The sequence below is a fragment of the Psammomys obesus genome, unplaced genomic scaffold (assembly GCF_907164565.1).
Source record: "Psammomys obesus unplaced genomic scaffold, mPsaObe1.curated_primary_1811, whole genome shotgun sequence".
Classification (NCBI taxonomy): Eukaryota; Metazoa; Chordata; class Mammalia; order Rodentia; family Muridae; genus Psammomys; species Psammomys obesus.
The window spans coordinates 6015702-6028275 of record NW_026596131.1 but is presented as its reverse complement, the minus strand read 5'-3'; the positions used below and the strand labels follow the sequence as shown (position 1 = coordinate 6028275).

General features: G+C 39.9%; 1 protein-coding gene across 6 annotated transcripts in view; it reads left to right on the top strand.

The window, feature by feature from the left end:
- Abca6 (ATP binding cassette subfamily A member 6) overlaps positions 1-6680 on the top strand; it is a 65146-nt gene extending 58466 nt beyond the window's left edge. For all 6 annotated transcript variants that reach the window (XM_055592523.1, XM_055592524.1, XM_055592520.1 and 3 more), the window contains 7 exons: positions 47-122; positions 211-305; positions 2593-2712; positions 2891-3031; positions 3925-4004; positions 5575-5630; positions 5756-6680. In XM_055592523.1, coding sequence (XP_055448498.1) covers positions 47-122; positions 211-305; positions 2593-2712; positions 2891-3031; positions 3925-4004; positions 5575-5630; positions 5756-5857 — 670 coding nt within the window. In that variant the 3' untranslated portion in view covers positions 5858-6680. The remainder of the gene's footprint in view (positions 1-46; positions 123-210; positions 306-2592; positions 2713-2890; positions 3032-3924; positions 4005-5574; positions 5631-5755) is intronic.
- The last annotated feature ends 5894 nt before the right edge of the window (positions 6681-12574 follow it).

Genomic DNA, 12574 nt, shown 5'->3' with positions numbered 1-12574 from the left:
CAAAAGTTCTTTCTTAGCATGATATTTCCATCTTATTTTCTATCAGGTTAGTGAATGCTTTTGAACTGCACGACCAGCTGAATGTCCTCGTGCAGAAACTAGCCGCAGGGGCCACTAGGAAGGTACGTGCCATATCCAGTGCCCTTCTGAGGGCTTATGTGGCACAGAAGCAAACAGGGGACATTGGTTGTTTTTTTCTCTGCATTACAGCTATGCTTTGTGCTGAGCATTCTGGGAAACCCATCTGTCCTGATTCTGGATGAACCATCTACCGGCATAGATGCCTCAGGGAAGCAACAAATGTGGTGAGAATTCTTACAGGTCCCAGACTCATAGTGATAAACATGTAAAATTGCACCGATAAACTCATCTTTGAAAAGAGATCCACAAGCCCACTGGTTCCTGATCCGGTGGAGATTGTATCAGCTGCTGTAGCATGGGTGGTAAATGTTTCTTGCAGGCCCTTGTGTTGGAGGTTTGGTCTCCAAACCTCCCGGCAGTAGAGATGTTGAGAGGTGCTAGCTGGAGCCTTCAGGAGGTAGAGCCTAGCTGTAGGGAGTTACGTTGACCTCTCAGAAGATACCGGAACTCTGCTTCCTAGTGTCTTCTTTACTGCCTGGCACCCGAAGAAGGCAGCTGTGTCTGTTTCCCCCATGGCTTCAGCACCACAGTGCTTTGCCTTGGCACAGGCCCAAAGCAGTGGGTCTAATCCACCGTGGCTTGGAATCGCTGATACATTAATGCAGAATAAACTTCCTCTTTTGAGTCAGTTATCCCAGGCATCTTATCCTAGTGATAAAACTCAGCTGCCATTATCGCAAGTACTTCAGACGATCACTTACAAAGAGAAAAGATCTGTTTGGGCTTGAAGGTTTGGGGGCTATCGGCCATATTGGGTTGGACTCATTGCTTTGGGGCTGTAGTAAGGTGGGAACACAGGATGGCTCTGGTCACTTCACAATCAAAGAGCAAATGAGGAAGGTCCCCAGGTTCTGTAGACTCCTAGAAAGGGATGCCCTTGATGTCCTCGCCTCTTAAAGATCCTGTCACCTCCGATAGCACTGCCTAGGGACCAAGCCTTTAGCACATGGTCCTTCATGAGACATGCAAGGCTAAACTCTATCTACAGAGATAGTCTGGCTTATTAGGAAAACAAACGTTTAACAGATGGATGATCTAAAATGCTCCGTATTCCTGCAGTTTTTGGCTTCATAAAAATGCTAGGCATCTTGTCAAAGTTTTAGTTACCTTGGAATTGTCTTAATGTTGTGTTTTAATTCTTGAGAGTTTTATAACAATTTATTTTACTGCTTAAATTGTTCTCCTAGAGACCCTCAGCTTACTGACATAATTTCCTCATAATTTTCTTTTTCACTTTCACTTAATCTGTCAAATTTACTTATCCAATTTATTTTAGTTTTCCCTTCCTTCCTGTCTGTGAATTACCTTTTTGACTAATAAAACTCCAATTTAATTTCACATTTGTGGTTACCTAGTAAAAATTTTCCATTTAAAATAAACCTTTGTTATCACTCTGTAATGCAAGTGTAGAGAGAATTATCTGTGAACTCATTATACCTATCACTCAGTTCTAATCCTTGTCACTAGAAGGCCAACCTTCTTTTCATCTATTCCTCAATCCATTTCCTTTTCCAACTCGTTTTGTTTTTGCAACTTTTACGATTTAAAGAAAAATCATGAAGCAGCATGTACTTTCATTCATCATTATTTCAGCTAGCATCTCCAAAAGACAAGGAGACTTTTTCTTCAAGTTTAATTGTAACAGCATGAACACAGCTAACATATTAAAATTTTCTCTTTATTTAAAAAAAATACTAGTTCCACAGAGGGCCTCTGAAAGACTCCATCTCCATCTAGCAGTGTATCAAAGCAGATGCTGAGACTCATAACCAAAACTTGGGCAGAGTGCAGGGAATCATATGAAAGAAGGGGGAGTTAGTATGACCTGGAGAGGACAGGAGCTCCACAAGGACCAAATATATCTGGGCACAGGGGTCTTTTATGAAACTGTTTGGTCCAACCAAGGACCATGTATGGATATAACCTAGAACCCCTGCTTGGATGTAGCCCATGATAGCTCAGTATCCAAGTGGGTACCCTAGTAAGGGGAAAAAGGATTATTTTTGATATAAACTCAAAGGCTGGCTCTTTGACACCCACCCCCACCCCCAAGGGAGGAGCAGCCTTGCTAGGCCACAGAGGAAGACATTGCAGCCAGTCCTGAAGAGACCTGATAAGCTAGGGTCAGATGGAAGAGGTGGAGGACCTCCCCTATCAGTGAACTTGGAAAGGGGCAGGGAGGAGATGAGGGAGGGAGGATAGGATTGGCAGGGAATGAGGGAGGGGGCTCCAGCTGGGATACAAAGTAAATAACCTGTGATTAATATAAAAAAATAAAAATTATTAAAAAAACAATAAAAAAAACTAGTCAGCATTCATTTCTCTGGTGCTTTTGAAGATATGAATGTATTTGTAAACTCTATTTCATCTATACATTTTCACTCTATTTCTTTATCTTTCCTATTGCTCTTTACTTTTTGTTTTAAAGTCTATTAATTTTGCTCACCCCAGGCAGGAGATCCAGGCAGCTGTTAAAGACAACAAGAAGTGTGTACTCTTGACCACCCATGACCTGGCTGAAGCTGAGGCTCTGTGTGACCGCGTGGCCATCATGGTGTCTGGAAGGCTGAGGTGAGTCTCTCTCTAGACCTTGATTTGGGATTGCCCGTAGGAGAGCACGTCACTGTGAGCTGCTCGTTCCTTCCCTCTGCCTCCCTCGTGGATATCCTTTCTACTGTCTCTGAAACTTAAGAACAACAAAGTATTTAATGAAAAAAAAATTCCCCCATCGTGTTCTCCCTGCTCATAGATGCATTGGTTCAATCCAACATCTGAAAAGAAAATTTGGCAAGGACTACATCCTAGAAGTAAAAGTGAAGGAATCTTCTCAAGAGCCGTTAGTTCACAGGGAGATTCTGAAGCTGTTCCCACAGGCTGCACGCCAGGAAAGGTGAGGAGAGCTGTTAATGATGGATACTTCACACACTCTGTGGCTTCTGTTAGCTTTGTGCCAACACTGGCGGTTGACCATCACAGGAATAGTGAGGGGCCTCAAAAAGCAATATGCTGAGTCTTCCAGAGTATGAGAACTTCGGAAACTATACAGGAACTTGCTTTTCCTCCAGGAAATAGCAACAAAGATAAGGTGTCTTCCTTTAATAGAATATCTAAGGTATAATCCAAAACCTGCTCTTACTCTTAAGTCTTAACAACATAGACTTTGATAAATGCTGGACTATGATGAATGATAAGAAACAAAAAGGGTGGTCTGGTCTGGAGACAGCCAGCCCTGGATGTTTGGCCAGTCTTATTGCCACGTAGGAACACAAAACTGTTAATCTAGAGTGAATCTGGACAGGAGAGGTTTCAGTCAGAGGCATCACAAGAAAGAGAAATGTCTAACTCAGTCTCTTCCTGAGAGTCCCCCGGACGTTTCAGTCTCTCCACAGCTGTCCTGCCCTCTCCCCAGTCTTGGATCTCTGTTTACGAGTTAGCTTTATGGTGACAATACTGAACTTTTGTTTGGAGTTTTTTTTCCGGCCCTAACTGGACTAGTCTAAGGATGTAGTTTAAATTTCTGTTTTTAACAAGTAAGCAGTTTGAGTTAACTGGGATATGTCAGAATATAAGCAGGAATACTATGCTATTTCGAGAAACGTCTGTAACAGCTAGTTCCCTTTAGTTATTTCAAAAGCTTCTATTGGTAAATAATTTGGCTTCATATTTTACTTAAATATTACCTTGTACCAATTTTATTTTTAAAAATGAACAGTTAACAATGTAAAGATTTATTTCCAGGGACCTGGAAATTCAGGGTTGACTATAATGTGCTCCGATTCCCAGGTCTTTCTCCTTGCTGATCTACAAGCTACCCACCACAGATGTTTACCCTCTGTCTCAGGCCTTCCACAAATTAGAAGCAGGTAAGAATGAAATTCTTGGAGAATCATTTTTTTATGCTCGTTCCAAAGCTTTATTAACATAAGCATATCACATGAGTGCAAGACTCCAGTTCTACAACCTGAAGAGAAATGTTGCTATTGTATTTTCGCTGTGATTTTGACTTGGAGAATATTGTAAGGAAAGGTGGATGCTGTACATTTTAAAAACAGGCCCTGCCGGGTGTTGGTTTTTAAGAATTCTAATGGTGACACGTCCAGCTCTGGAAGGAGGTTTGTTTGCCATGGGAGCTGAGGCTGCAAAGGACACACAGTGGAGCTTAGCTGTTCCCATTGCTCATCTGTATGTGCAGGAAAAACCGTGACTGTGGCTGATGGATTTGACCTCCTGTTGACCTCCTGAATGACAGCTAACGCTATCCTTCTATTGCTTAGAAGTCCTCTTGTTACTTGAAATTCCAACAACCCAGTCTGTCTGTCCACCATCTGTCTGTCCTTCTGTCTGTCTTACTTTTAGCTAGTTACATTGGTTCCAGCAGCAGATCATCATTGTGTAGTTTGCTGAAGAGCTCTACCTTTGAAGCTGGTCTTTCTGGGTTCCCATCTCAGTGCTGCTGCTCACTGGATGGGAGATATTGGGTACAATTACCCAACCTCTGCCCCTTTACAGAGCTCATCTCTACAGGGAGAGACAGTGCCCAGATCAGTGCCAGAGCATTGTGCTTGGGATGATATGTATCTCTGCTAGTGTCTACACTAAGTAGCTGACTTCCTGGTTCTTCCTAGCCAACAGCATTGTGCTTGAGATAATACGTATCTCTGCTAGTGTTCCCACTAAGTAGCTGACTTCCTGGTTCTTCCTAATTGTTGCCAGTCACATAGTTCCTGCCTTAGGACTCTGCACTTGTTGATCCTTCTGTCTGGGATTCTGTTTCCTAAATATTTAGCTTGCTTCTTCACATTTTTTTAGGATTCTGCTCAATCATCATATTATTACTGTAACTTCCCCGATGGTCCTATGTCAAAAGAGTACAATAAGGTTACTGTGTGTGTGTATGTGTGTGTGTGTGTTTATTGGCTTTACTTTTCTCCAGGGTTTCTCTTACCTATGCTTCTCACACAGGAGATGCCTACTGTGTAAGTGGTAAACTTTGAACAAGCGAGTACCTGATTCTAGTGACAATTATCAGGTCTCCTAAGGTACCCAATGGAGACCTGATAAGATGGATTACTACTATTTTAATCAATGGTGTAGTTCCTCAGGGAACATACGTGTCTCCCAAACACAATACACACTAAATAGCAGATATTAGGAAAACATCAGAAAAATCGCAATACTAAGATGAATTTGGTATGCCTTTGTATTATCTTTTTTTACTCTAAACCTGTGAGAAAATTTGCTAAAATCCTTTAAATCCAGCACTTACTCTGTAGGAATGCCTCATGCCTGCTCCTCTGTATCCTTACACATCCCTTGTGATATTTTTCTGTCCTACATTTGTTTATTCAATTTACTTATTAATTTTAATATTTAATGTTGGTGCATTTGACTTTGAAATCTTCATCGTCTTTTATTGGTTGATTGATTTTTCAGTGAAGCATGGCTTTAACCTGGAAGAATACAGTCTCTCTCAGTGCACACTGGACAAAGTGAGTTAGCTTGTTTGACTTCATATTATCACTGTAAATTCGGAGAAAGGAACATGTATTTTCCCCAGTCTTTTGGACGACAACCACACCTCCATAACTGTTTTCCTGCTTTATCTCCTACTTAGGTATTTGTAGAACTTTCAAAGGAACAGGAGCTGGGCAATGTTCATGAAGAAGTTGATACAACAGTGAGATGGAGACTCCTCCCTCCCTCAGATGAACTGTGAAGTCTCAGACCTAATTATTCTGTCATCCGACAAACTTGTTTAATATAGTAATGAACAGAATTAATAATTTCAAAGATGTTTTATATCTATCTTATACATATTTTATCTGCTTAATCAACATCAAAATAAAGTTTACAGTCATCCATGTCCCAAAACTTAGATGCTTTAAGGAAATACAAATTACTGATGAAGTAAAATCACCCAGAACCATGCACAGGGTACTGTAGAGACAAAACTACAAACGCAATTAAAATATTAATTTGTAGCAATTACTAAAATGTTCACTGGCTGAGATATGTGGAGTGTCCTCAAAGCCCTCTTCTGTCATACATGGTCTCCCACACACATATGGTGCACGGACATACACTCAGCCACCAACATCTAAATAAAATAAAACTTAAAAAGAATATTTAGAAATGGAGAAAACATAGAAATAAGATAGAGCTTAATGAAAGAGCCCCTATCGTTCTTTCATACAAAAATTCAATTGTTTACTTTCTTTAATTCATTGTGGAGTTGTTACCATATATAGTACAAGTATTTCCTAACAAGACACTTATATTTACTGATATAACATTGCAGTTTTTACCTGATTTCAAATTTATAGTAATGTTGAAGCATTATATACTTGCATTTAAATTTGTGCTGTTTATATTCTTTGTTCATTTGCTTTTGAGCTTACACTCTTTTTACTACCCACTTACAGGATTTCTATGTAATAAAATAGTTCAGCTGTGTATTTCAAAGTTGAGTACCACTATCTGGAAGGCTGATCTAGCAAAAAGCCAAATATTTTTAATTAAATTTTTATTTTTTAATATTAGTTACAGTTTATTAACTTTGTATCCCACCTGTAGCCCCCTCCCACATTCCCTCCCAATTCCACCCTCCCTCCCTCATCTTCTTCCTGCCCCTCTCTATCAGTATACTGATAGGGAAGGTCCTCCTCCCTTTGCATCTGACCCTAGCTTATCAGGTCACTTCAGGACTGGCTGCAATGTCCCCCTCTGTGGCCTGGCAAAGCTGCTCCTCCCCCTGGGGGTGGGGGAAATCAAAGAACCAGTCACTGAATTCATGTCAGAGACAAGTCCCTGTTCCCCTAACTAGGGAACCCACCTGGATACTGAGCTGCCATGGGCTACATCCGAGCAGGGGTTCTAGGTTATATCCATGCATGGTCCTTGGATAGAGAAACAGTCTCAGAAAATACCCCTGTGCCAGATATATTTAGTCATTGTGGAGCTCCTGACCTCTCCAGGTCATACTAACTTCCCCTTCTTTCATATGATTCCCTGTACTCTGTCCAAAGTTTGGCTATGATTCTCAGCATGTACTTTGATACACTGCTAGGTAGAGTCTTTCAGAGGCCCTCTGTGGTAGGCTCCTGTCCTGTTACTTGTTTTCTCCTACTTCCAATGTCCATCCCATTTGTATTTTTGTATACTCCAGGTCCTCTTTCTTGTTTATCTTCTTTAGGTGTACAGATTTTAGTATGTTTATCCTATCTTATAGGTCTAGTACCCACTTATAAGTGAGTATATACCGTGTTCTGGTTCTGGGATATCTCACTCAGGATGACCTTTTTTAGATCTTACCATTTACCTGCAAATTTCATCATTTCCTTGTTTTTAATTGTTGAGTAGTATTCCATTGTATAAAAGTACCACAATTTCTGTATCCATTCCTCTTGAAAGAAAAATTCTCAATTTCATATGGAGAAACAAAAACCCCAGAATTTTCAAAACAGATCATCTGGAGATATCTCAATCCCTGATCTCAAGCTGTACTACAGAGCAATAATAGTAAAAACTGCATGGTACTGGCATAGAAACAGAAAGGTGGATCAATAGAATGGAATCAATGGAACCGAATAGAAGATCCAGAAATAAACCCAAATACGTATGAATACATGATTTTTGACAAAGAAGCCAAAACCATTCAATGGAAAAAAGACAGCATCCTCAACAAATGGTACTGGTCCAACTGGATATCTACATGCAGAAAAATGAAAATAGATTCACATATATCACCCTGCACAAAACTAAAGTCCAAGTGGATCAAAGACCTCAACATGAAACCAGATACACTAAATCAGTAAGAAGAAAAAGTGGGAAAGAGTCTAGAATTCATTGGCACAGGGGACAATTTCCTGAACAGAACACCAACAGCACACGCTCTAAGAGAAACAGTCAATAAATGGGACTTCATGAAACTGAAAAGCTTCTGTAAAACAAAAGACACTGTCGTCAGAACAAAATGACAGCCTACAGACTGGAAAAGGATCTTCACCAATCCTATATCTGACAGAGGTCTAATATTCAGAATATATAAAGAATTAAAGAAGTTAAAAAGCAACAAATCAAGCAATCCAATTAAAAAATGAGGTACGGAGCTAAACAGAATTAATTCTCTGTAGAGGAATATAGAATGGCAGAGAAACACTTAAATTAAAGAAATGCTCAACGTCCTTAGCCATCAGGGAGATGCAAATCAAAACGACCCTGAGATTTCACCTTACACCCATCAGAATGGCTAAAATCAAAGACTCAAGTGACAACACATGCTGGAGAGGTTGTGGAGAAAGGGGAACCCTCCTCCATTGCTGGTGGGAATGTAACCTTGTACAACCACTTTGAAAATCAATCTGGTGCTTTCTCAGACAATTAGAAATAGTGCTTCTTCAAGATCCAGCTATACCACTCCTAGGCATATATCCAAAATATGCTTAAGTACACAACAAGGGCATTTGCTCAGCCATGTTCATAGCAGATTTATTCATAACAGCCAGAACCCGGAAACAACCCAGATGTCCATCAACAGAGCCAAACATTTTAAGTGATGCTACAAGTTAAAAATTTCTCACCTGAGATTTGACAGGTCATGGTCAAATCAAGGCTTGTTAAAACTATTGTATTAATTTACTTTTGGGCTATGTATGTCAGATGCATTTGAAACATAAGTGAATTGCACACCAAGATTTAAGTCCTATATCCAAGAAATTTAACTGTGCATATACCAGTATTTCAAAATCTGAAACACTTCAGCTTTTTAATAAGAAATAGTCAGCCTGTACCATCCTCATAGCCAAAGGATCTACTTCCAAATCTATGATAAATAATCTCTAGTTACTCTTCGGGAGCCAACAGTCCCTTTTAAGAGTTTCTACAGTTTTCTTTTTTTTTTTTTTTTTTTTTTTTGTTTTTTGGTGTGTTTTTTTTTTTTTTTTTATTTTTATTTTTTTTTATTTTTCTTTTTAGTTACATTTTGTTAACTCTGTGTCCCAGCTGTATCCCGCTCCCTCATTCCCTCCCCAACCCCACACTCCCTCCCTGGTCTCCTCCCTGCCCCTTTCCAAGTCCCCTGATAGGGGAGGACCTCCTCCCCTTTCATCTGACCCTGTTTTATCAGGTATCTTCAGGGCTGGCTGCAAAGTCCTCCTCTGTGGCCTAACAGACTGCTCCTCCCCTGGGGTGGGGGTCAAACAGCCTGCCCTTGAGATCCTATTAGAAATAGTCCGTGTTCCCCTTACTTTGGAAAACTACTTGGTTACTGAGCTACCACAGGCCACATCCGAGCAGAAGTTCTAGGTTATATCCATAGATGGTCCTTGGTTGAGTGTCAGTCTCAGAAAAGACCCTGTGCCCAGATATATTTGGTCCTTGTGGAGCTCCTATCCTTTCCATATCATACTAACTTCCCTTCTTTCATATGATTCCCTGCACTCTGCCGAGGGTTTGGTTATGAGTCTTAGTGTCTGCTTTGAAACACTGCTAGGTAGAGTCTTTCAGATGCCTTTTGTGATAGACTCCTGTCATAAGTTCAATGCACATCCCATTTGTCTTTCTAAATGAGGATTAATCACCTTCGCCTGTGTCCACTTTCTTGATTATCTTCTTTAGGTGTGTAGATTTCATTGTGTTTATCATGTCTTGTAGGTCTATATAAGCGAGTATATACCAAGTTTGTCTTTCTCCTTCTGGGATACTTCACTCAGAATGATCTTTTCTAGATCCCACCACTTGCCTGCAAATTTCATGATTTCTTCCTTTTTGATTGCTGAGTAGTATTCCATTGTGTAAAAATACCACAGTTTCTGTATCCATTCCTCCATTGATGGACATCTGGGTTGTTTCCAAGTTCTGGCTATTACAAATAAAGCTGCTATGAACATGGTTGAACAAATGTCCTTGTTGTGTACTTGAGCAAATTTTGGGTATATACCTAGGAGTGGTATAGCTGGGTCTTGAGGTAGCACTACTCCTAGTTGTCTGAGAAAGCGCCAGATTGACTTCCAGAGTGGTTGAACCAGTTTACATTCCCACCAGCAATGGAGGAGGGTTCCCTTTTCTCCACAACCTCTCCAGCATGTGCTATCACTTGAGTTTTTCATCTTGGCCATTCTGATGGGTGTAAGGTGATATCTCAGGGTCGTTTTGATTTGCATTTCCCTAATGGCTAATGAGGTTGAGCATTTCTTTAAGTGTTTCTCTGCCATTCGATGTTCCTCTTTCGAGAATTCTCTGTTTAGCTCTGTTCCCCATTTTTTAAGTGGATTACTTGGTTTGTTGCTTTTCTGCTTCTTTAGTTCTTTATATATACTGGATATTAGCCCTCTGTCAGATAAAGGGTTGGTGAAGATTCTTTCCCAATCTGTAGGCTGTCTATTTGTTTTGATAACAGTGTCTTTTGCTTTACAGAAGCTTTTCAGTTTCATGAGGTCCCATTTATTGATTGTTGCTCTTAGAGCCTGTGCTGTTGGTGTTCTGTTCAGGAAGTTGTCTCCTGTGCCAATGAGTTCTAGGCTGTTTCCCACTTTTTTTTTCCAGCTGATTTAGAGTATCTGGTTTTATGTTGAGGTCCTTGATCCACTTGGACTTTAGTTTTGTGCAGGGTGATAGATATGGATCTATTTTCATTTTTCTGCATGTAGACATCCAGTTGGTCCAGCACCATTTGTTGAAGATGCTGTCTTTTTTCCATTGAATGGATTTGGCTTCTTTGTCAAATATTGAGAATTCATAGGTGTGTGGGTTTATTTCTGGGTCTTCTATGCGATTCCATTGATCCTCCTTTCTGTTTCTATGCCAATACCATGCAGTTTTTATTACTGTTGCCCTGTAGTACAGCTTGAGATCGGGAATGGAGATACCTCCAGATGATCTGTTGTTGTACAGGATTGTTTTGGAGATTCTGGGTGTTTTGTTTCTCCATATGAAGCTGAGAATCTTTTTTTCAAGGTCTGTAAAGAATTGAGTTGGTATTTTGATGGGAATTGCATTGAATCTGTAGATTGCTTTTGGCAGGATGGCCATTTTCACAATGTTAATCCTACCAATCCATGAGCACGGGAGATCTTTCCATCTTCTGAGATCTTCTTCAATTTCTTTCTTCAAAGACTTGAAGTTTTTCTCAAATAGGTCTTTCACTTGCTTGGTTAGAGTCACACCAAGGTACTTTATGTTGTTAGTGGCTATTGTGAAGGGTGTTGTTTCCCTAATTTCTTTCTCAGCCTTTTTGTCTTTGGTATACAAGAGGGCCTCTGATTTTTTTGAGTTGATTTTGTATCCTGCCACTTTGCTGAAGGTGTTTATCAGCTGAAGAAGTTCTCTGGTTGAATCTTTGGGGTCGCTCATGTATACTATCATATCATCTGCAAATAGTGACACTTTGACCTCTTCCTTTCCGATTTGTATCCCCTTGATCTCCTTTAGTTGTCTTATTGCTCTGGCTAGGACTTCAAGTACAATGTTAAAGAGATATGGAGAGAGTGGGCAGCCTTGTCTTGTCCCTGATTTCAGTGGGATTGATTTAAGTTTCTCTCCATTGAGTTTGATGTTGGCTATAGGCTTGCTGTATATTGCCTTTACTATCTTTAGGTATGTGCCTTGTATCCCTGATCTCTCCAAGACTTTAAACATAAATGGGTGCTGGACTTTGTCAAATGCTTTTTCAGCATCTAAGGAGATGATCATGTGGTTTTTCTCCTTCATTTTGTTTATGTGGTGGATTACATTGATGGATTTCCGTATGTTGAACCACCCTTGCATTCCTGGGATGAAGCCTACTTGGTCATGGTGGATGATATCTTTGATGTGTTCTTGGATTCGGTTTGCAAGTATTTTATTGAGTATTTTTGCATCAATGTTCATAAGAGAGATAGGTCTGAAGTTCTCTTTTTTTGTTGGATCTTTGTGTGGTTTAGGTATCAAAGTGACTGTGGCTTCATAGAATGAGTTTGGTAGTGTTCCTTCTGTTTCTATTTTATGGAATAGTTTGTGGAGAATTGGTGTTAGTACTTCTTTGAAGGTCTTGTAGAATTCTGCGCTGAAGCCATCTGGTCCAGGGCTTTTTTTGGAGGGGAGACTGTTAATGACTGCTTCTATTTCCTTGGGAGATATAGGACTATTCAGTCTTTCTACCTGATCTTGACTTAATTTTGGTAGATGGAATCTGTCAAGAAAGTTATCCATTTCATTTAGATTTTCAAATTTTGTGCCATATAGGCTTTTGTAGTATGACCTAATAATCGTTTGGATTTCCTCAGTGTCTGTAGTTATGTCCCCATTTTCCTTTCTGATTTTGCTGATTTGTATGGTTTCTCTCTGCTTTTTAGTTAGTTTGGCTAAGGGTTTGTCTATCTTGTTGATTTTCTCAAAGAACCAGCTTTTTGTTTCATTGATTCTTTGGATAATTTTATTTGTTTCTAATTGATTGATT